Source organism: Lagopus leucura, unplaced genomic scaffold (genome assembly GCF_019238085.1).
Source record: "Lagopus leucura isolate 7727_CA_CO unplaced genomic scaffold, USGS_WTPT01 Super-Scaffold_100038, whole genome shotgun sequence".
In the NCBI taxonomy this organism is placed as follows: Eukaryota; Metazoa; Chordata; class Aves; order Galliformes; family Phasianidae; genus Lagopus; species Lagopus leucura.
The window spans coordinates 1670580-1694097 of NW_024962287.1; the positions used below are offsets into that span (position 1 = coordinate 1670580).

The following is a 23518-nucleotide window of genomic DNA, read 5'->3' on the forward strand; positions in this document are numbered from 1 at the left end:
CAGTGTGAGAGAGGTCTATGTACCTTAAAACCACAAGGGAAATAGATTTGATTAAATAAACTGGTTCGGAAGAACGCTGTTATTCCCTTGAGGCTTTTTTTGGGGGGGGAGGGGGAAGAGGGAAGGGGTGGGAAAGTGATGGCAGTACTCATTTTGCTGCGAAACAATATGGTGACATGATTTTTTCATCTCTGTTATTCATCTACACAATCAGTACCCATTTTCACAGAATTTTACCAGTAACTTCCAGTCTGGATGTGGCTCTGGGCAGCCTGGTCTGGTGATTGGTGACCCTGCACATAGCAGGGGGGTTGAAACGAGATGAGCATTGTGGTCCTTTTCAACCCATGCCTTTCTGTGATTCTATAATGATAGTTAGAAAAAGGTTTATTTTGTCCCTCTGGCTGTGGATACTCCCAATAGGTCCAAATTTCAGTGAGTTGTAAAACCTTTCTGAAGACTTTTAGATTGCTTTTTCCTCTTCCTTTTTAATACTGCAGTTGAATATCCATATTTTGTGCCTGCGGCCAATTACCATTATTGCTCCCAGGAACAGGAATTTAGCTGGAGATTGAATTTTTGATACCTCATATTTCACCAGTTTTGTGAGTTTACGTTCAGTTAATTCCTAGTGTTTGACTTAATGCCTTTTAAAATAATTATGTCCTAAAAGGTGCACAGTTTTAATGAAATGTTCCCACGAGTCACCCAACTTGATTAGGTGTGTGCTGGATACAAGTGAAGCATTGCAACAAACGAGTTAACTTGGTGAAGAATGTTATTCTCAGTCCATGAAGGCCGAGGCCAGCAGAAAATATTTGAGTTTCACATTCCCGTTATGAACATCAGTCAACAAGGGAAGAATCCACCACCATATCATCAGTTACTCTGTTTATATGTGCACAGGCTTCAGTAGACTTGGCACTCTTGAAATAAAATGTTGTGTAAAAAATGTCCTCCGTGTTTGAAAGCATTGATATGTAGTGCGAACATACAGGGGAAGCATGTATGAGTGTATGTTCAGCGTTCAATACAAGTTTTTGTCATTCACTAATAGTCATGAATTTATGACTGAGCAGCCATCACTCTGATAAACCTGGCAAGCAGTCATAGAATCACAGAATCACAAGCTTGGAAATGACCTCCAAGACCATCGAGTCCAACCACCCTCCCATCACCACTGCTACCACCAGCACTAAACCAGACCTTGCAGCTCCTCATCCAGACACCTCTTGAACACTGCCAGGGACGGCGACTGCACCACCTCCCTGTGCAGCCATTGCAGTGCCTGACCACTGAGAGAAAAAGTTCTTCCTCATGTCCAACCTAAACCTCCTCTGGTACAACTTGCGGCCATTTCCTCGGGTCCTGTTTGTTGCTGGGAGAAGAGGCCAAACCCCTCCTCATTGTAGCCTGCCTTTATGAAGTTGTAGATTGCAATGAGGTTCTCCCCTGAGCCTCCTCTTCTTCAGACTGAACAATCCCAATCCATTCCTTTGACCAGAAAGAAGAAATTAATAACTTTTTCCTTTAGAATTCAGGGGATGTTCAGTAAAATCAATGTACAGGTAGCAGCAAAGTCTTCTTCTTCCTCTTTAGGGTTTGTCCTCCAAAAAATTATTTGAAATTTGAAGATGTTCCATCTTTAGATACTTAATTTTTTTATGTCTCTCTCACACCACAATGCCACGTGTTTCATCTCCAAAATGTCAGCCTAATATCACTTATTGGCGATTTTGGTATCAAATTGCTTTCCACTTGGGCTACTTCTTCAATATTTTCCCCACCCCTTGACATCATAATGAAAGCCTGAAATGTTTTAAAAATAGTTTCTGTGGTTATTGCAGTGTGACTTATATGACCCTTTCATTTCACTTAGAACATTTGCTGCTCTTTTCAATTGCAACATACAGCAGCACTAGGCGAAAGATTTAAGAGGACAAATATGGTGTTCTTTGGGTCTCTTAAGCAGAGTTCATGTAAAAGTCCTCTTTGATTTGTTAATAGCTTTTTTTCTCTAAAGTGCTGTGTGGCAGCAGTGATGTGTATCCTTAGGAAAAAAAAAAAAAAGATTGGTCGATCTTATAAAGGTTTATTTTCATACTTTATGCACTGTAGGTCTGTTGTGTGTTTTTGATTTAGTAACAATTTATGTGTTTTTCTGTTGCAGAGCGCTGCAGCCTGTGGTATGGAGGCTCAAAGCGATGCCATCCAGCCCAGCCACATCAGAGAGGCCATTCGGCGCTACGGCCACAAGATTGGCCCCCTATCCCCATTCACAGTACGTAATAACAGAGCTATAAAAAGTTATATTTATAATCTTAAAGAACTTTGATTTTCAAGTGGTCAAATGAAGAAGCTTTGGAATTGTTGAGAGCAATTTGTGGTGACTGTAATTTTCTTTACAAAAGTGGCATCGTTCTCCTGGGAAATAAAACTTTGTAATTTCTGTCTCTTTTTTGGAAGGACAAAAAGGTTTTGTTTTGTTTTGTTTTGTTTTTCTTTTAAATATTATTTTCTTTCAATTACAAATTATGCTTTTTTTCTTGTTGTTGTTGTTAGCGCTTGAATTTTCTGTTTTTGCAAAGTTTAGGCTTACAGTTATTTTAAATTATATGTATTCCAAAATGGTGAGGAGCACTTTATATTCTAAAATTAGTTGTGTGTCCATTACTGCTCTTATTGGAAGCTGGACTCTCAAGTGACACATTTAGGGTTGGAGAAAGAAGAGATCGGTTTCTATAGATGACTTTGAACCTCAACTAAAATGCATTAGAACTGAGTTTGTGTGTGTAACTGATGGGTTATGAGGTTTTGCCATCGTTTTTTTTTTCTGTGCAAATGGCAATTCCATTGTCCAGAGCAGCCAAAAAAAATCTTTCATTTAAATTTCTCAGCTGATAAAAATGTGTAAGTAGTCAGGCTCTAATGTCATAACTAGGATCGTTTTCTGTGATCTGCTGTTCTGTGTGACAAATATTCTGACTTACCTCAAAACATCTCAATCTAGAAAAGAATGAAAGTCAGAGAAATGGTCATAGGAAAAAAACAACCACCCAGGACACTAGATCTCAGCTCCTAAAATCAGGAAGAAATTGAACATTTTTGGAGAGATTTTACTAGAGGAAAATGATTCTGAATCCAAAGGAAATTTATTTACATGAAATCTATATGGAATAGCAGAAATATCAAGGAAACAGTGGTACTTGACCTCAGAAGCTAGGAACAGGAAGAAAACAAGACTGAAAAGCATATGTGAAGTTATGGTTTCCCTAGTGTCAAAATGATGCTTGTGTACAGAATTAGGTGTTGGGGTTATTAATGTCAGCGGATGCGTATTTGTAATGAATTCTCTTTACATAATATTACCTCTCCTTTGCTCCTCACAAATGCCAAATTAGTATCATTTACAGTAGCATTTCTAGTCCAAAACAGAGAAGAGTTTAGTCTTATGAATTCCCCAAAGTTTCCAACTAGCCAAACAATTTAATTTGTTGACAGTACCTGCTATCAGCAGGGTTAATGAGATTTGTAAATTCTCACTAAACAAGCCAAGAAAGAGAGAAGGAATCTTGGATAATCTTGTAGAATATACAGAAGTTGTAGAAGTGTAATGCAGTTCCTTTTTTAAGTAAAAAAACAATCATAAGGAGCATTGTCAAAGGTATTGTAATGTATGCATCTGGATCTGCCAGTCTCTCCATTTTTCACTGCTATCAATCATAGTTATCCTGAAAGAAACTACTCCAAACTTCCCATAAGTTCCTTACAGAAGCAGAAGGCACAAATATAAACTGAATGTAGGCTGATGCTTCCTTCAGCCCTGCCTTTTTGTACTGCCAGGCTCTCACACTATTGATTTAAAAATAATTTACCCCGCAATTGGGGGCAGAGGCATGGCAATATTGCTTCTGAATGGTCTTCTGCTTTCTCCAGTTGCCACCACCTTCACAACAGTTTCTTTGTATGCCTGCATTACCTCCTACATGGGATGACTGAACCAGGAGGAAAAGAGGCTTCTCTCAGTAATGCTTCTTGTGGCTTCTTGTGATGCTGAGCAACTGCAGGTTCAGTGCTTCTAAGAGCTGGAAAACTGTTGACTGTCCTGTCCCACATTCTCTTCTCTGGCATGCAAGTGAGAAGTTCATTGGGGCTAATGCTCTTCCTTTTATCCAGTGTGTTTTATCAGAGTCCAGTCGTTAAGTCAGAGTGATTAGAGACTTCAAATCTCTAATTTGTTTTAAAAGGTGATTTTAATGGGCATGGCTTGAGGGATTCATTTCAGAAGTAGCATTCTGATTTGTAGAAGCAGCACAGGATCCCTAATTTTCCCATAATTGGGAATATTCAGTAGGGACCAGTCAGAGACAATACTGAATATCTGAACCTTGGCAGTGTGCTTGATAACAGTGGACTGAAGCTCAGAATATACTCATGCAGATCAAGGTCTGCTTGTAGAAGAAGCTGAGCACTGTCATGAGAGCATTTCAACTTATATTCCCAAAGGTGGCTGCATTGAAGAACACAGAAACAAATGCCTGAAGATGGGCTGCCACAACTGTAACTTGTAGACTCAGTTTACCTTTGTTGTTCTGTCTGAAGTCTTTTTTCCCACTGCTATCATCTTTCCACTCAACAGTGATGGAGCTTAAGCTGGTTTTTGGCTTTTCTTCTCAGATTCTGACTTTTTCGATAAGCTCCTCATAGTGTGACATCTATGCGCTTTTGGGGGTACTTGTTTTGGATGCTTCAGACTTGATTTGGTTGCTTAAAGACAGATGTATAGCAATAACATTTCAGATTTGCATCTTTAGCCCAGAAACATCTCCTTTGTGTTCCTTGTCATACCCACTAGGCAGCCGTGAATGCCTTATTTGAGACATCCCATAACATCTTAAATTGCACGAGGTACCTAAGCTTAGACAGCTGGATCCATCAGTCTGTTATTGTTTTGGGAGGGCAGGAAGTAAACAACAAGGACAAGTAGAGAAACAGAAACTGTAATATGGAAAGATTGCACCGTGGGAGCCAGGAAAGCTAGAATTTATCTCTGCAGTTGTCATGGATGACTTTTGTGGTGTTAGGCATGATACTTAGGCTGGAATTTAGGCTACCAGTTGAACCTGCATACTTTCTAGACAGCTAACTAAAGCCTGTAAAGCCAACAGTCACTTGCAGCATCCTGAAAAATGAGTTATGACAGCTCTTAAACTGAGAGCCCAAATCAGTGAAGCCTATGATGAAAATTTTGATCATCCTCTTTTTGACGCTTACGTTCGTTGACAAAGATGGGAGTTAACCTAGTGAATGATTAAGAGAAGTATTGAATGTTCATCAAAGGCATATGTCATTAAATTCAGTGATATCAAGCTTTCATCTCTTCTACCTAAAGGTTTTTTACAGAATCACAGAACAGCCCGGGTTGGAAGGGACCTCAAGGATCACGAAGCTTCAACTCCCCACCAACCTCCACATTTCATAGCAGCCCAGGCTGCCCAGGGTCCCATCCAACCTGGCCATGAACACCTCCAGGGATGGGGCATATGTATGTTCTGTAGAGAACTTAGGAATAGGAAATGCAGCATACATGTGTATGTCATCTCTTCTGTTTCTCTTAAAACTATTGACCTTCCATGTCAGATCAGAATTTATAACCCCCAGGTGCCCCTACAGGGTCTGTTTTAAGTAAAGAAAAACAATTTTTCTGTGTATCTACTAAATTTTCTGATGTCTTTTTATCATTTGCTTTAGCATTGCCATTACAGAAGCAAGAAAGTAAATGAATCTGTCTCACTATAGAAATAACAATTATTATGAGGTTTATATTCCATTAAGACCCTAAAATGTGTACACAGGACTGAATTTTTTTAAGAGACATAGTTCTTTGTACCAATAGAGTCTGAATCAGCAGTACATCTGGAGAAATGACTAAGAACCTGGGTCTGCAAAGTATCTCTTCACTATAATACCTCTTCATATAGTATGTATACCTCTGCATTCAAAATTATGAGAGGCTATAAAAATCAATGTTCTCTGTATGAAAAATCCCATTTGCATCCTAAAGCAGAGAAGAAAATTCTAACAGCCTTTCTGTAAGCCTGCAGATGTGGTTGCTGACAGCCTTTTGTTTGTCTCTCTGCTGTATAGTTTTGAATCTTCTTTTTTTCCATCACCTTTTCATTGTTTCTGAAAGTGGAGCAGCGAGCTGCTTTACTGTACTCTCCTGGTATATTTAAATCACCTTTCCACTGTTTTTAGCCAGTTTATACCTTTTCTTCCACTTCCTATAACGTGACCATGCCTAAAGTCAGGGATGCATGGAGCCGTGCCACATTCTCAGGTTAAGTCCCAGGTGCTGAAGGAGAACAATCTCCACTAGGATTTCATAGTTCTAAGACTAAAGCTAATTTCTTGCACTGTCTGGTAACTCACAAGTAGCAACAGCCATGCATAACGGCAAAGACATTCTCCAGGTTCAACACCAGGCTCTAATATTGAGAAAAACTCCTGCCTTCCTTCTCCTCCGTCAGTTACAAGACAGGGAACTTTCTTTAAGACATGAATAACATGGTCTTCAGTGATGCATTATTGATATTTGACCTGAGAACTTGCGGATGCACACCTAAAATTAACTCTCTAAAAAGTGTTTAAACCACTCACCATGTAGTCTATGTTGTATGGACCTTGATTCTGCTAGTCTGGATATACTTGACACAGTTCAGAAGAGAACTTCTAAAAGACTGTTCTACTCTTGTGTTTATCCTCCCACTTTACATCCTCCTTGTGGTGTGGGTTATTTGGCTTTTCCTTAGGCAGTATCTCCTTTTTTCAGCCATCCAGTTGACAGCAGAACAGCCAGGTGTGCTATATCAGAGGAGCAACAACCTTACACATGTAGATGTTAGTTCTAATTTCATCTGGAAGCAAAGCGATCTTTCATCAAGAAAGTTCCGTGTATTGGGGATGGACTTCAGGATGGAGGCATTCAGAGTTAGGTTCACTTATGGGCAGGCTGCATTCCTCTCTGAACGCCATCAGTCATGGGATCTCATGGAAGCTTCATGTCAGAGGACAAAAATGAGTGCAACTCCATTCCTTCGGATATAGTTTTTCCCTCTGATACTGCAAAAAATACCTCAGATTCTGTCTAAAGTTATTTTGAAGCTTTTGCACGACCTAGAAAATGAACCTAACTTATGTCATACGATTCTTTGAATCTGAAGAAATGGCCATATTTGATTATAGAAAGAACTGGATCTGCTGTAAGAGTGCTGGTACATCTCACCCACGTTTGATTAGACACAGATCATCAGAGCTCACCGTGATGAAAGCACTTCTTGTAGAAGTATTTTTAATACAGATCACAAGGGGCCTTGTTTTTTACCAAATGCTACAAAAATTAGGACACAATGGTCTTTAGAATTGCATGAAAACTGGAAGATCTCCTGATACGTCTGGATAAAAAAACAATGTTGTTGAAGTAGTGCCCCATGTGAAGAAGTCCTTGAAGGAGAGGTTAAATTTCTCTAATTTGTGTGAATATGTTTTGGTGCTGTATTTTCCCATTTTCCCAACTCTTTTCCATTTTTTCAGATTTTCTAGTAAAAGGGCTTTTTGTGACCCTTTGGCCAATGCAAAAAAACAATGAGTTGTGTCTAAGAATTCATTTGACTGGGAATCATAACAGCTTCACAGTACATCAGAAAGGAGGTATTCCTGTATATACCCTGTATACAGTGTCATTTTATACTTAGCATCCGATGGTTTACTTGATATGAATTTAAGATTACACTTACTCTTTGAGGTTGGAGTCCCAGTGTGCTCCTTTTTGGTTTCCCAAAACCATCCAGGTGTGTTTCCTAAATGAGGTCCTCCAGGAGTAGTGATTGTCTGACCCAGAACCAGTGATGTTAGCATCTGAAAATTGCTGTAAATCGTCCAGAGTGAAAAAAATAAGTCATAAAATCATAGAGCAGCTTGGGTTGCAAAGGCCCACAGCGCTCATCCAGTCCCAACCCCCTGCTGTGTGCAGGGTCACCAACCAGCAGCCCACGCTGCCCAGAGCCACATCCAATATTTCAAGACTGTTAGGTAACAGTTGGTTTTGTTAGATGGATGTGTGAGGAATTGAGTATTTCCAAGCACTGTACCAATTATAGAGGTGAACAGTACTAGTAGAGATAATAGTTGCTGTGGTACTTGGGTTTTTATAACATTGTTGTGACAAGCACCTCAGACTGCCAAAATTTCTGCTGTTGTCATCCATGCAAAGTTTCGTTGGCTTTAACTGAGCTATGTTTGACATGCTGTGTTTGGTGATCTTCTTTGAAAGGCACCAAAATGAGTGGCAAGGACAGCAACAAAGCAAATTTTATTTGAATGCTGATCCTGGGATGCTGCTGACTTCGAAAACCCCTGCCATATGGAATTCCTCAAAGTACATGTGGCACGTACTTCCATGCCAAATCCCTTGTCCCTGACTGACTCTGGTAATTAGAAAACCAAAGTAATTTATAGGATAATGGGTGTCCTCTAACTCTGTGCTTCTATGTATGTGAGAAGGAATGTGGGAGCTTACATCCAGTATGGGGATTCCAAGGATTCTGGGTTCTCCACCTGAAAGCTTAAGGTCTTGATTCTGATAGGACCGCTGCCACTTCATTTCCACTTCATTCCACTTTGAGAATGTGTTGACCCTAACTGACCTAGACTCAAAATGTTCCCAGGGGCTCCAAGCCTCTGATTTTTCATTCTGTTGTAGCTTGAGACGTACAAACTAAAATCTTCCTATATAATTGGGTTGTGATTCATGTACTATATTTGGTTTCACTGTATCTTCTTTGTTTTGAGGGGTTGAAGCTTAATGGAATTGGGAAGGTGACATTAGTTTTACTTATCAACTATATAGTTGATAACTTTCTTTCAGAAATAAAATCAGGTGAAGAACTTTTGTTTTTTGTAGAACACTTCAAAATACTAATGTTGTTTCCAAAGGGGAGAACACAACTGTTGCTATGAGTTTTATCACTCACTACTTCTACAAAATTCATCCACATATGTGGTATTGTATTTCCATTTTTGTTTAAAAAACAAATTAGAATATTTGGGGGTTATTTTCTCAGGATGGTTATTATGTATTTGTCAGACACCAACAGGAATATTTTCTGACAACTTTTCTTCTCTTTACTGTTTAGTCATGATTGTCCTTGCTCTTCCATCTGAGCTGGTGATAGGTGTTCCTAATGATGCAGTTTTGGAGGAACAGTTGAGCTGTGTGGTTTATCCTTTAGCAGCATTTGATGGATGTTGGTTTGGACAAAAAGAGCACTTTTTGAAAGTTTTATAATCATATGGTTAATGAGAACTAACATTAAAGTAGTGAAAATGATCTGTTTGCATATATTTTGACCTTAATAGCTATGTCAAAATGACTAACGTAATTAGAGCAGTTAGGTTTTGTCTCCAAGCGCAAGCCACAGTGGAGAGCAGCAAGTGTACTGTATGTTATTCTGTGTTGTATCATGTCTGAGGTAGTCTATACATATATTTTATCCATATATTGTCTTTTGACAGTACTGACTGGTGCTTACTGCAGCCTAATGTAAAGCATGGTCCAGACTTTCGTGGAGTATGACCATCCAACCACTTCTTTATCAACCTGTTAATCCAGCCTTCAAATCCATCTCTCTCCAATTCAGAGATAAGGATGTGGTGCAGGATCATGTCAAAGACCTTGCACAGGTGCAGGTAGATGATATCAGTTGCCCTTTCTTTGTCCACTGTTGCTCTCAGTCAGTCATAGAAAGTCACCAGACTGGTGAGGCACAATCTGCCCTTGCTGAAGCTGTGCTGGCTGACTCGGAGCACTGCTGCAGCCCAGGCTGCTTCAAAGTTTGCAGGTGCTGCATTGATTTCCCAGCAGATCTCTGTGTATCTGTAATCCCCCATGAGAATGAGATCTTCTGAGCGCAGTGCCACTTGTACCTGAACAAGAAGGCCTCATTCACAGGCTCCTCTGATCAGTCAGCCATAGTAGACCCAACCACCAGATGTCTTAGTCCAGTCTCTGATTTTAACCCACAAGCTCTCAACCAGATTAGGGCTGTTTCTCAGAGGCAGCTCTTCTCAGTTTATCTACTTGTTACACAGAGGGCAAATCCCCCACCCCTCCTTCCTTTCCTATCCCTTCTAAAAAGCCTGTAGTCCTCAACCATACTATTCCAGTTGTGCTATTTGTTTCTGTGATACTGTAGTTTCCTAATTACATCTCAGCTTCCAAATCCTCTTGCTTTTGTGGCCACTAATTCATTGCAGGCTCAGTCTTACTTCTTTATTCAGTCAAAACTCTATGGGAAATCTGCCTACATTAGATTAGCAGACTTTTTACATTGAGAGATGGATTTATATTTATCTATAAAATTAATCACAGAATCATACAATGGCCTGGGTTGAAAAGGGCCACAACAGTCATCTAGTTTCAACCCCCCATTATGTGCTGGGTCACCAATCACCGGACCAGGCTGCCCAGAGCCACATCCAGCTTACTTGAATAGGGTTTATTTCTAATACTTGGAGTAACAAACAACACCTCATTAATCAAAAACAATCCGCGATCAAGATATCTGAAACCTTGATATGAGCAGTTGTTAATTTCTGACATGATTCACCTGGTGAATAATGCACGTTTGCAGTGGCACTTATGGCCTTGAGATGCATTCTGCTCAGAAGGATCGCATTCTGTGCTCTGAAGGGAGAGGGAAAGCTACAGCAGTGCTAATTGGATGGGAAAGTGTTCCCCTCTGGTTTATGCCAGTTCTGAAATGAAGTGTTTTTGATGTTTGGCTAAAGAGAAACCGAGATTATTAATGTAAACTGTGATACTGCACAGACCTGCAGAAGACAGTGGCCATTATTCAGCAGCGTAAATGGAGCGTGTTGAATGAACAGAGGGTATAACCAACTTTTGTTTGGGTATTTACTTTTTTTGGGAAAATGCTCCTTCAGGCCCCAGGTAATTTCAGCATGAAATGACTTGCTAGTCTAAACCCTCTCTTGTTAAAAATGTCAGCCCTGTAAAATTGCATAAGCATCATGAAACAATGAGTACTTACCAAACTATGTTTATGACGCTGCTTTTGGCATTCCCAGCCTGAAGAGCAAGGAATGCCAGGGAATGCTCTGGGCTGAAGACCTGCATGGTTTGCCCTTCAAACAGCACTGCTTCTACACCTATAGCATCCTAATTCAAAGCCAGCCTGCATGTGGCCCTGGGCAGCCTGGCCTGGTGGTTGGCAACCCTGCACATAGCAGGGGGGGGGGGGGTTGAAACCAGATGAGCATTGTGGTGATTTTTTGAATCTCTGATGAAGTGTCAGTATGATATTTGTAGAGATAAGCGAATTAAACAGAGCTGAAAATTTGGGAAAACGCATTACTTTCAGGTGCCCCGAACTTCAGAAAAACGTCAGCTTCACTTTTGGTCAAAGAATTACTCTTCTTGACTGAAAGGAATTCCTTCCTGCCTACTTCCAACCAGAACAGTAGTCAAAAAGGCTTTGGAATACAGTCTTTGGTAATTGTTTCAGTATACACAAAGTGGATATGTTACATCAAAGTTTTTCTAAAGCACTTGAGTGATACACATTTTTGAATACAGTTTCTGAAAGAAATTAGGTGCACTGGAATCATATCAAACCAAACATCTGTGATATTTAGGGTACTGTAAATAATGTGCTGCCCCAGCTGATAATCAAAATCAATTGATACTGATTTTGAAGAAGTCAGAATTTCATTCTTCATCAGCTTTCCAGAATGAAATGTATGTATTGATGTCAGAAAGCATTTGAAAACTTTTCCTTCTGTTCTGTGTTTGTTTTCTGATATATAAAAAGTCAACTTGACACATTTTTCATTTCTCCTCGTTTGGAAAGCAAAAAAAAAAACAAAAAAAAACAACCCCCAAACCCAACATTTTATTTCATTAAGCAATTAGAATCTTGTGAAGTGTTTGTCTGTGCTTCAAGCGATTGTCTGCAGTTATTTGTTGTTCTGTAGTGTTAACCCCATGTGTTTGAAAAATCGGAGTTATGATTCTATAAAGCAGCAGGAAGTCCAATCTCAGTGTGGAAATCTTGCCCCCTTCCCTCCCAGCCCCCACCCCAAGGTTCCTCCTTTCAGATTTATGAAAGAAAACATTTCTTTCTGTAAAAGGGTTTTGTGTGCCAGCATCTGGAAGTGTTTATTTCGGTGGCGTGTAATCTATCTGTGGATTTAGTTAGCACCAGACCCCCTTTTGTGTACTCCTGACTTAAAATTTTTATAAATGATCTTGTTGAATTTGTGCCAGCGTGCACATGGTTTGGCTGATTGCTGCATATATCCTTTACCTGCCAGTCACCTTTGATTTATATCCCTTCCCCTCTGCTTCTGCCTTCCAAAAATGGTGCCACTGGACTGTCCTCTAAATCATCTGACTGGATAAATTACTCCAAGATGAGATGGTACGTCTCGAGCCGACTCCTAGACAGAAGGCATTCCTATAATCCACCCTCGCCCACTGTGTGTAGGGCCATTCAAAAAAGAGAAGGGCCAGGGGAAATCGGGCTCCTTCTTCCCCTCCATCCCGAGCACTATTTCTTCCAGTGCCATTCAAAAATGCAGGACCAGGCGTTTGATTTATGGAGCTCTTTGTGCCGATTGAAGACACTCAAACAGTCCAAGAGCTTTTCCACGTGCTCTCCTGAATTGAACTTCTTTGTGATATGAGTTTAATCCCGAGAACACAATTCTCTCCCAGAAAGATTAAAATGTAAAAGAATCGCATTTCTGAGGATATTTTGAAGCATTTCACTTGGAAAGGGTTCCTCAATATACTTGACAGGTCTGTCCGTGATAGAAATCCCTACTGGTTTCCTTAAGCTAAACAGCTAATGCTCCTTCAGAATAACAACAGTTCTGTAAGCTTTACTTAATGACATTACTAATTTGGAGAGTTTTATGAAGTTTCCTGGAGAAAAGCAGGTGGCTTGGCAGTAATTTAAAAGGTTCACAATTTGTGGTAGCGGTTTCAGGGGGTTTCATGTTTCTGAAGAGGGAGAGCAAACTGCATATTGCTTAAGAGCGTCTGACACAATGATGTATAATTTTGGACTAAGTTTCCAGAAGTTCATTGGTCATTAAATGCGCTGCTTGACTTTATATTGCAGTTTCCCAGCTGTCTCTACTGGGGGTAATCTTAACGCTCAAGCAGAATTTATTAACGAAGGCATAAGCTGATGAAACAGTAACTTGCCCAGATGATTTTATTAAACAGAAACATCGATTCTTAGATAAGAGAAAAATGTCACTTAAGTAGATTCGAAGAGAACTGGCTCCTTTTCTGCGCAGCGCTGGGAAAGCGTTTACAAACGGTCTGGACAGCATTTGATATCCTGTGGGGACGTTTAGAATTCTTGGGTCGCACATCCATCAGTGTCTCAGCGCACAGCACAGTGCATGAATTGTTGGGAGCAGTGTGCAAGGCCTTCCAGTGGTGCAGATGAGGGTCGGAGGAGGCAGGAGGCAATGGCATGGAACCACTGTGCTGTTCCTATCATCCCAGCCGGCCTGGGATGCTGTTAGCACAGCACAGAGCAGCTCGCAGTGTGAGTGATCGTAAAAAATACACAGATTTGACAAAATGTTTATTAGCTGTGTTAGGGAGAAGACAATAAGTAAGCTCTGAGGTGTCAGTTCACTTCATCTCTCTTACAATGCACAGCAGCCCCTAATTTGTTAAGCCTTATGTAATTATCTTTTCTTAGCTGTTTATCCGGGCTTATAGGCTGAGGAAACTAGGCTTGTTCAGCATGGAGAAAAGAAGGCTGCAGGGTGACCTCATTGCAGCCTTCCAGCACCTAAAGGGAGCCTACAAACAGGAGGGGAGTCAACTCTTGGAAAGGGGAGATAACAGCAGGACAAGGGGAAATGGTTTGAAGTTGAGGGAGGGCAGATTGAGGTTGGATGTCAGGGGGAAGTTGTGTGCTGTGAGAGTGGTGAGGTGCTGGAACAGCTGCCCAGAGAGGCTGTGATGCCCCGTCCATCCCTGGAGGTGTTCAAGGCCAGGTTGGATGGGGCCCTGGGCAGCCTGGGCTGCTGTGAAATGGGGAGGTTGGTGGCCCTGCATGGCACAGAGGCGTTGGAGCTTCGTGATCCTTGAGGTCCCTTCTAACCCAAGCCATTCTGTGATTCTATGATCCAGACTCACAGCTGTATGGACGCTTTTTGCATCCAGTTGTACTGATGTGACAGGGTCCTGGGGTCAGAATATGCTGTTTTGTCAACGAAGTATATATTCTTTTATACCTCTTCAGAGGTATAAGAATACAAATGAGAATCTGACTTCTGGTTCTTTGCTCATGGCAATCTGAAAAATTACACAGCTACAGAGGCATGTGCTGGAAGGGAAAGGTGAGCAAATTTCATTCTACAGCGGATATTAAGAGAAAAAGAAGGTAGCTGAATGAACCTTTCCGTAGCATTACTGAAAGAGAAGATACATAAACACACACACATCCCTTAAAAAATTCACATTAGTTTTGGTAATGGCAGTGACATATCCATACAGCATGTCAATACTTGGAATAGTCGCTGTGCTCCCCGCAGTTCCATATTTGTATGGGTCTGCTAGATTTTGAGCAATATTCTGCACTGACACCATCATACACCGCAAGAGAAGATGGTGCAGTTGTGTTCTGCACAGTTCTATTTCCCCTGGATAGTAAGCATTTGCTCATGCATGTTTTTCTTCCTGAGTGATTTAGAAGTGCTTTATGAGCTAAAATTACTTACAGTTGTCAGTTCACCTACAACAGGGACTGAAGCAGCTCAATGTGAAATGCAGCAGCTGTGGAAAAGTCTGCAGCAGTGCTGCACGGCGTTGTAGGACAGGATGTGAACTGTCTAGATGAAAGATTATGAGAACTCGAGAATCATGTAATACAACTGTTTGAGTTGGGATTATTGCATGGATTAATGTATGGTTTAGGAAAGTGACACAGAACTTTTAATTTCTTGTGAACAGTATCTCCATTTTCGATGTTGTTTTTATCACTGACATTAGACAGACCTGTGCTGTTGCCCTGAGGTTGGAGAGAAGCTCTGCCCCCAGTTAGCTCCAGCATCACCGGTCTGTCCCTTTGCAATGAGGGAAAATACGTGGGATGAAGCAGTTATTCTGGAAGGGGACATAAAAAAAGAATCATAAAAAATAATCTGTGAGTATCAGGACTAGGTGGAAATATTTCTTCGCAGTTCCCATTACCTGCTGTTTTTATTTCCAGTTGCCTATTCTCTCTTTTATAAAGCCATAGAATCATAGAATGGTTTGGGTTGTAAGGGTCCCCAAGGATCATAAGTTTCCAAACCCCCCCCCCCACCGCAGGCAGGGCCACCAACCTCCACATTTAGTACTAGATCAGGCTGCCCAGAGCCCCATCCAACCTGGCCTGGAACACCTCCAGGAATGGGGCATTCTTCATCATATAAGCCTCAATGCAGCAAATAAGTCATCTGCATAACTTTTAACTGTGATAAAAAGTATGAGAAAAAATGGAGGAGAATGCAAGTGGGAGGAAAGAACTCTCAGAGGTGCAGAGAGGCAAAGAAATAGATATGCGTGGTTTGTGCATGCAGTTACATCTAGATCTTCAAGGATTGAGGGAAGATGCTGTGTTGGATCAGTAGTGCGTTGTCACAGAACTCAAGCCATTAAGTTAAGGGGAACTCTTGAAAGGAATAGAAGAATCTGGAAAGAGAATGAAAGGAATGTATGGATCTTGAAATGGAATAAAGCTAAGCAGGCAGCTGTCAGGTTTTTAGTACTGTGTAGTGCTGCTCTTACAGATGTGACTGAGTGCCCTCTTTAAGATGAACTCTCAGCCACTCTTTCTAATCCATCCCTTGTATCTTCTGGGCCACATTTTGTAGGATGGTTCTCTTGCTTCTAAACCAGCAGCTCCTTAGCCCTGCTTATATCACCCACAATAATTCAAACCTTTCTCAATGAGTTCCTTAGATATGTAGCGTTACAAATACCACCCTTTTTTTCCATGTCACTTTGTTTTATAGGAGAGAGAACATAGGGATGGATTTTTTTCGTTGGTGTTTCACTTCTCAGTGTCTCTGTTTTTGTATTAGTTAATATGCACATGGGTAAAAATTGTTCTTCTGTAAAGTTCAGAATCATAGAATCATAGGATTGCTCAGGTTGGAAAAGACCTTGAAGGTCATTAAGTCCAACCATGACCTAACCAAACTACCCCAACTCTACCAGCCCTCCGCTAAATCATGGCCCTGAGCACCACATCCAAACGGTTTGAAACACAGCCAGGGATGGGGACTCCACCACCTCCATGGGCAGCCCATGGCAGTGCTTAGCAGCCCTTTCTGTACACAAGTGTTTCTTGATATCCAGCCTAAACTTCCCCTGGTGCAACATGAGGCCATTTCCCATCGTCCTGTCACCTGAAGTTTAGGAACTGTTAAAGCCCTGAGAGCATCCCTCAGCCAGGGTTCCTTCAGAGTGTTTGCTGTATGACTGCTGAACCCAGAGTGGCTAAAAAGCTGTGCTCTGAAATCCATAGCCCAGGGCTCTGGTAAGAACGTCATGCTTTTAACCTTGTATCATTTAAATGCCAGTGTTGCTTGTAGTGGCTGAATCACTCAGAGCATAGACTTTTAAATGTGGCATGGTGCAGGCACAAAGGAAATGATCCCACAATCAATGTTTGCAAAGAGTTATGCTGCCTGTACAAGAAGTAGGTAGGGGAGAGGCTGGCACCCAGCCTGGAGGTGATCTGATGTACAAACACAACATTTCAGGCTGGCACAGACTTTAAACGTGGCGATGTGCTGACAGGATTGCCACTTTTGATGGTAAGGAATTGAGACAGCAGAAGAAAATAAAGCTCTCTGGAGATCTGCATGTGCTAGTTTTACTGCAGAAGGTGATAAAACTGCTGGAAGCAAGCTGTCTCCATGCAGAATTGTTGCAATACAAACAACCTGGAAGTGAGACATATTAATTTCACCGACTTAATTTTGTTGGTGGTGAAGGGTTTGGATTTGTTTGTTTTTTCACTGCGGGGACAAATTGTTGCTCTTTGCCATCAAGGAGCCTGTAGTTCTAATTGGTGTTTAGATACAAGGCGTAAGTCTTGTGAGACCATCAAAAGATATAACTTACATTTAAAGTGTAGATTAGGTGCGTCAGAGGAAAAGCATAACCCTTATTCTGCATCTGTTAACAACAAAGCTTTAACAGCATCATCATTGCGCCTGGAGTTTAAAAAGAATAAAAATGGAAAGATATATGCTTGCTGCCACTTTAAACAGCTTGGGATTCAATTGTTTCCTAGAAAAGGTCCATCTTTATCCGTAATTTCCTAACTGAATAGTTAGGTGATAAAAAGAGATAAGTAGGTACAAGAGAGGAAGACTGGTTGGCTCAAGGAACTGATACAAAGTGATTGATTTCAACTCTTCAGAACACGCTGAAAGCAGTTCACATAATAAAGAAGTACTGATTTTGATGCACAATTATATAAGTGGTTGGCAACCCTGCCTGCAGCAGGGTTTTGGAACTTGATGGTCCTTGAGGTTCCTTCCAGTCCAAGCCATTCTGTGATTCAAGTTACGAAAAGCAGCTGGCAGTTCTGATTTCTGTGTTTGTTTTCCAGTTTACGTACCAGAAGCAAATTGTCATTTAACTTTAAAAAGGGATCACAATAATTACTAATGTTTTTCAATGTAAGAATATCAGTTAAGATACAGAACTGTATCAGCCTGTGCAGGCAGGATGTGGCTCTGGGCAGCCTGGTCTGGTGTTGGTGACTCTGCAGGGGGTTGAAACTAGATGAAGATTGTGGTCCTTTTCAACCCAGGCCATTCTATAATTTTGTGATTCTATGATGCTATGTTTGTTACAAATGATACAAATAGAGAAGACAAATGCCAAGTTTTGATGAGAAAGGAGAAATAAGGGTAGATGGTGTTTCTTGACTTATGAGAAAAAAGACATAATTACATAAATTATCCAATTAGTGTAAGAATTTTTCTACGGGAGTCGTAGCACAGAAAAGTTTTAAGAATTACTGATGGTGGGCGATGAAGTTCCTCTGCCTTTTGCTTGTTTCTGTGAAAGGATGAGGCAGAAGATGTGCTGTGTTGCATTGAGTATGTGCACATCAAAAACTCAATCTTATTTCTATAACTTCCTCATCAAGAAGATTAGAAACTAGACAAAGAGTGAGAAAAGCTGTTATGTGCTACTGAGTTTAATCTAGAAAGAAAAAGGTGAAGTATGGCTGTAATCATAGAGTCATAGAATGGCCTGGGTTGCAGAGGCCCACAGCGCTCCTCCAGTCCCAACCCCTGCTGTGTGCAGGTCGCCAACCAGCAGCCCAGGCTGCCCAGAGCCACATCCAGCCTGGCCTTGAATGCCTGCAGGGATGGGGCATCCACAGCCTCCTTGGGCAACCTGTGCCAGTGCCTCACCACCCTCGGGGGGAAAAACTTCCTCCTCATATCCAACCCAAACCTCCCCTGTCTCACTTTAAAACCATTCCCCTTGTCCCATCACCACCCACCCTCACAAACAGCCGTTCCCCCTCCTGTTTATGCACTTCCTTCAAGCACTGGAAGGCCACCATGAGGTCACCCCACAGCCTTCTCTTCTCCAGGCTAAACAAGCCCAGTTCCCTCAACCTTTCCTCACACAGAGCTGCTCCAGCCCTCTGCTCATCTCAGTGCCTCCTCTGGACCCGCTCCCAGAGCTCCACGTCTTTCCTGTGCTGGGGCCCCAGGCCTTTATGTGAGCATAAAGACATAGAGGGCATGCAGTGCTGGAGATGGCACCCATGTTATATGCTTAGTTGGTGGTTGTGGTGGCCACAAGATCCTTAATGAACAGAGATGAAGAATTTGGTAATGACAGACGATGAAGAACTCCAGTTTATCCAAATTCAGCCTGATCTGGCAACTTCACATTAGGGATCTCAGAGGGGCATGAAAAGGTAACTAGACCTGAGTTAATCAGCCAAGAATCTTTATCGGTTGTATTATGGGGTAAGAAACACTTTCTGCCATGTCTGAGAGCAAAGGTTACAATCTGCAGTATTATTTGCTTCCCGTAATTTATTACACACTTCCCAGTTCATCAAAGCACAATTTCCTTTAGGTTGCTGAAGCAACCCATTGTATTTCTTACTTTTCATGGGGAAAAAATACCCAAATTCATAAGCTCTACTTTTAAGAAACTGGAATTCAACATTTCTAATAATTTCTTTAAAGAAAAAAAAAAAGACTTTGAACTGATATATATTCTGTACTTTAAACTGATTCAGTATTCACTTGCCCATCATCAACAGGAACCTTCTGGCTTTAGTGCTTTTTTGCCATATACTTCAACAACAGCACGAAATGTTGGGCAGCTCTGACTTCACCATCACAACTGAGACTCTGACATTCAGTATCAAGTCTCAAAACTTTTTCTGGGAGGACAAACCCAGGACATCTAGGATTGGATATCCTCACCTGTGTTGTCCCTTAAGACCATGCAAGGAATGCCATAAAGTATTTTCAAGACGTGTCAGTAGAATTCAACATCATACCCTCTGTTCCATGCTATGAAGAGATGATTCTGTTGGGGTCAGGTTCACATCATTGCGAGTAGTTTTACTGAAGCAGACACACATAATGATATTATGTCTTAGTTCTCTTGGGTTCCTTGTTGGAGAGCAGAAGAGATCTGGAGTCAAGTGCAGTGTAACATATGGCACTGTGGCTTTCCTGCATGGCACAATACAGACATAGGTGGAACAGATGGAGCTCTGCATTAGCAGAGTGTTTTGGGTCACTGGAACATTTACATAGTAAACTCTTAAGCTTTCCAGTTTTCCAGGTATAGTTTATTTAGGGTCTAGTTTCCTTGTCAAGTATTTTTAAGAAAAAGTTAATTGGAGACTGTGAAGTAATGAAGAGGACAAGTTAGTGACGGAGATTTACTGAGTTACCATTTGATAAATGAAGTGCAAACAAGCTATTTTCATTCCAGAAGAGCCAGATGTTCAGTATTTCATCTGTGAATTAAGAAAATGGGCTACGTTTGCAGACTCTGGGGCTGTATCTTGCAAAGAAGGGATTTTGAAAGAATATCCTGGAGTCTTGAGAAATCCATGGAATGTGATGGAGGCAGTGCAGAGCTGAAAGGCTGGATGCAGTCCTTGGACAGGCAGGAATGGAAAAGGGAAGGGTTTACTTCTGTGTAAGAATGGCTAAAACACTGCTCAGTTTCATGTTTTAATAAAAACCATAAATTGGAGAGGGCTCAAAGATCCAGGAGAAATTGGGAGAGACCAAAACCTCCCAACGTAGAGATGTACATGGTGCTTAATCTCTTATCGAGCTGAGTAAAGTGTTGTGTAATCAATCTTTAAGGGCACAGGAAAGAAGAAAAATCTCAACTTTTGGGGTTTTTCAGTCTTAACATTCAAATTGAAACAGTAGTCACTGTGGGTTTCCTTCTGGCTAGACACGAACACCTGTATTTGAGCACATTAACTAGATTTCCTATTGAGAGAAATAAGTGCTTTGGGACTGTAATTTATCTTGTCCTAGGGCAGATGTGTGAGTGGGGTCAAATGAACCATGCTGCAGAAGTACCTTCGTCTGTACCTTGACAGAATGATGTGTGTAGGTAGGTTTGGTGAGAGGAGTCTTTCTCCTACTATCCAACTTGACCTTTAGGCTGGACAAATTCCATCAAGAAATAAGGCATAGGTTTTTAACGATGTAATTAAGTGCTGAAATAATTCAACTGATGCTTGTGACAGATTGCCCATGAGTGGAAATTTTAAAATCAAGATGAGACGTGAACCAAGCTGTGCTCCGGTTCAACCACAACTATGGAATTTGGAGAACCGGTTCAAGGAAATTTGCAGGGGCTGATATGCAGCAAAGTTAGATTGGATGGTGCTGCTTGGCCCTAAGAGCTGGGAACTATGCTTCACATGAAACCGAACTCTCCAGTGCTTCACAAGCACTGTAGAAATGCAAATCCACTTCTAGTGCAGGTCAGTAGCTCACCCAGTTGGAATTCTTAATGCTTGGGTACATAGTTTCACAGGACATCATTTGAAAATACGTAGTAAATTCCCTGTCTATATACAGCAGTTCTGCTTCAGAGATGCTACTGTCAATATCTTTTCATTATTTTTGTGTTATGCTACAGTCTGATCTTTTTCTAAAATACATTCCAACTATGTCACTTCTTGTTTCTTTGAGAGGGAGCTGTTTCTTACATACTTACAGGAATCAATTTTAAAAATAAATTTTTAACAGCTATTAGAACAGGTAGATAAAACAATTTTTCCAAATCCACTCTTTGAGCCATTTTTTATATACAGTATCTCCACACATTCTTATAAATAGAATCATAGAATCACAGAGTGGTTTGGGTTGGAAGGGACCTCAAGGATCACGAAGCTCCAACCCCCCTGTGCCATGCAGGGCCACCAACCTCCCCATTTCACAGCAGCCCAGGCTGCCCAGGGCCCCATCCAACCTGGCCTTGAACACCTCCAGGGATGGACGGGGCATCACAGCCTCTCTGGGCAGCTGTTCCAGCACCTCACCACTCTCTTGGTAAAGAATGCTCATATTACTTCTGTATTCTGAATAAAATGGCCTAGATCCACCACCTTAATTAGAGTAGTGGAAATAACAAGTTATTTCCATTCTTTGAGTGTCTTTGGCAAATTTCCATTGTGTCAACATAATTAAGATATATTAATATTAATCTGGTAAGTGCTGCAACTTTACATAGTGGAAAAATAAAATAAAAAAGACCATGAGAATATTTTTCAATATCAGTTTCGATTTTAATACTTTATATTGTTGTGAGAAGTTATAAAAATGTGTTATTATTTTATTACCCCATTAAGAAAACAACGCAGCAACAGATGCTTGTTACCCCGATTTTCTCAGACTGTTTATGAGGATGTTTTATCAAAATGGGTCTTTTAAAAGTTATAAAGATGTAATACTCTCCTAAATTAGGCCATAAATGCCTAATGTGGAAAACTAATACATTTTATTATTTTTCAAGTATGGGTTTATGTATATTAAAATATGCAGCTGTTAGGAAGTCTGGAGTGTGTGTAACAGAAACATATTGCATTACAAGATGTTAGTGTCTCTCTCTGAGTATGTACATTCTTTATGCATATACCCACACAAGCTTTTGGCTTGTGGAAGAGACTGCATTAACATCGTGGTTCAGTATGATTTTCTAATATCATGGATTATTTTTTATGTATGCACATAAATGCAGGATATGCAAACCATGTACATGTATTTTTACTCTGTATTTCCCAAGTTTTTCCTGCAGCCACATACACAAATTGAGTAGGTCGATGTAAAATGTGCATCTAAATAACGTTAAGTAACAACATCAGCATTTGTACAGTGTGTTTCTGAAAAATGGCAGATGCTCCTTTACTGGGAGATTATCACCTGGTTTATCACTCTGTCTTCCATGCCAGGCAGCTAGAATGTAATTTGTGGCAGATGAGGGATTGTTGCAGGTAGCACGGTGACCCTGGCTGCTGGAAGAGATCTTACAATTGGAAGGATTTTCAAATTTCTCCATGATTGGAAGTGAGTAGTCCAGAAGTCTGATGTGTTCGTAGGATACATCAAATTTTGTGGTAATGGCAGGAGTGCACACATCTACAGAACTACTTTACTGTCATTGAACTACCTCTTTATTTCCAGCAGTTCCCCATCTACCTTTTACTGAGGAGCCTAGAACTGGACACAGTACTCCAGGTGTGGCCTCCCTAGGGCAGAACAGAGGGAGATGATCACCTACTCACCTTTCTGGCCACTCTCTGTGCAATGCACCCCAGGATCCCGTTGTTCTTGGCCACAGAGCACCTGCTGGCTCACGGCCAACCTGTTGGCCACCGGGACACCCAGGTTTTTCTCTGCAGAGCTCCTCTCCAGCAGCTCTCTCAGCTCCTAACCTGTACTGATGCATGTGGTTATTCCTCCCCAGGTGTAAGACCCTGCACTTGCTCTTGTTGAACCTTATTAGGTTCTTCTCTGCCCAACTCTCTGCCTGCCCAGGTCTCTCTGCATGGCAGCACAGCATCTCTAGTGTATCAGCCACTCCTCTCAGCTTTGCATTATTATTTGCATTGGAAAGAAAACTTTCCAAAGGTGGACTCTATCCCTTCATCCAGATCATTCATGAAGTTGTTGAAGAAGACTGGACCCAGCACCAACCCCTGGGGATCACTAGTTTGGCCTCCAACTAGATTGTGCTGCTCATCACAGTTCCCTGAGCAATGCCAGGCAACCAGCTCTCAAGGCACCTCACTGTCTGCTTATCAATCCTGCACTAAGTTTCCTAACAAGAAGGTTGTGAGAGTGGCAGAAGCTGTGCTGTAGTCAAGGTACACAGCATCCACTGCTCCCC

At 41.2% G+C, this 23518-nt stretch overlaps 1 protein-coding gene across 1 annotated transcript in view; it reads left to right on the forward strand.

Annotated features, from left to right (window-relative positions):
* SUPT3H (SPT3 homolog, SAGA and STAGA complex component) overlaps nt 1-23518 on the forward strand; it is a 136707-nt gene that overhangs the window by 79813 nt on the left and 33376 nt on the right. The window contains exon 9 of the mRNA XM_042883511.1: nt 2171-2281. Within this exon, the coding sequence (XP_042739445.1) occupies nt 2171-2281 (111 nt within the window). The remainder of the gene's footprint in view (nt 1-2170; nt 2282-23518) is intronic.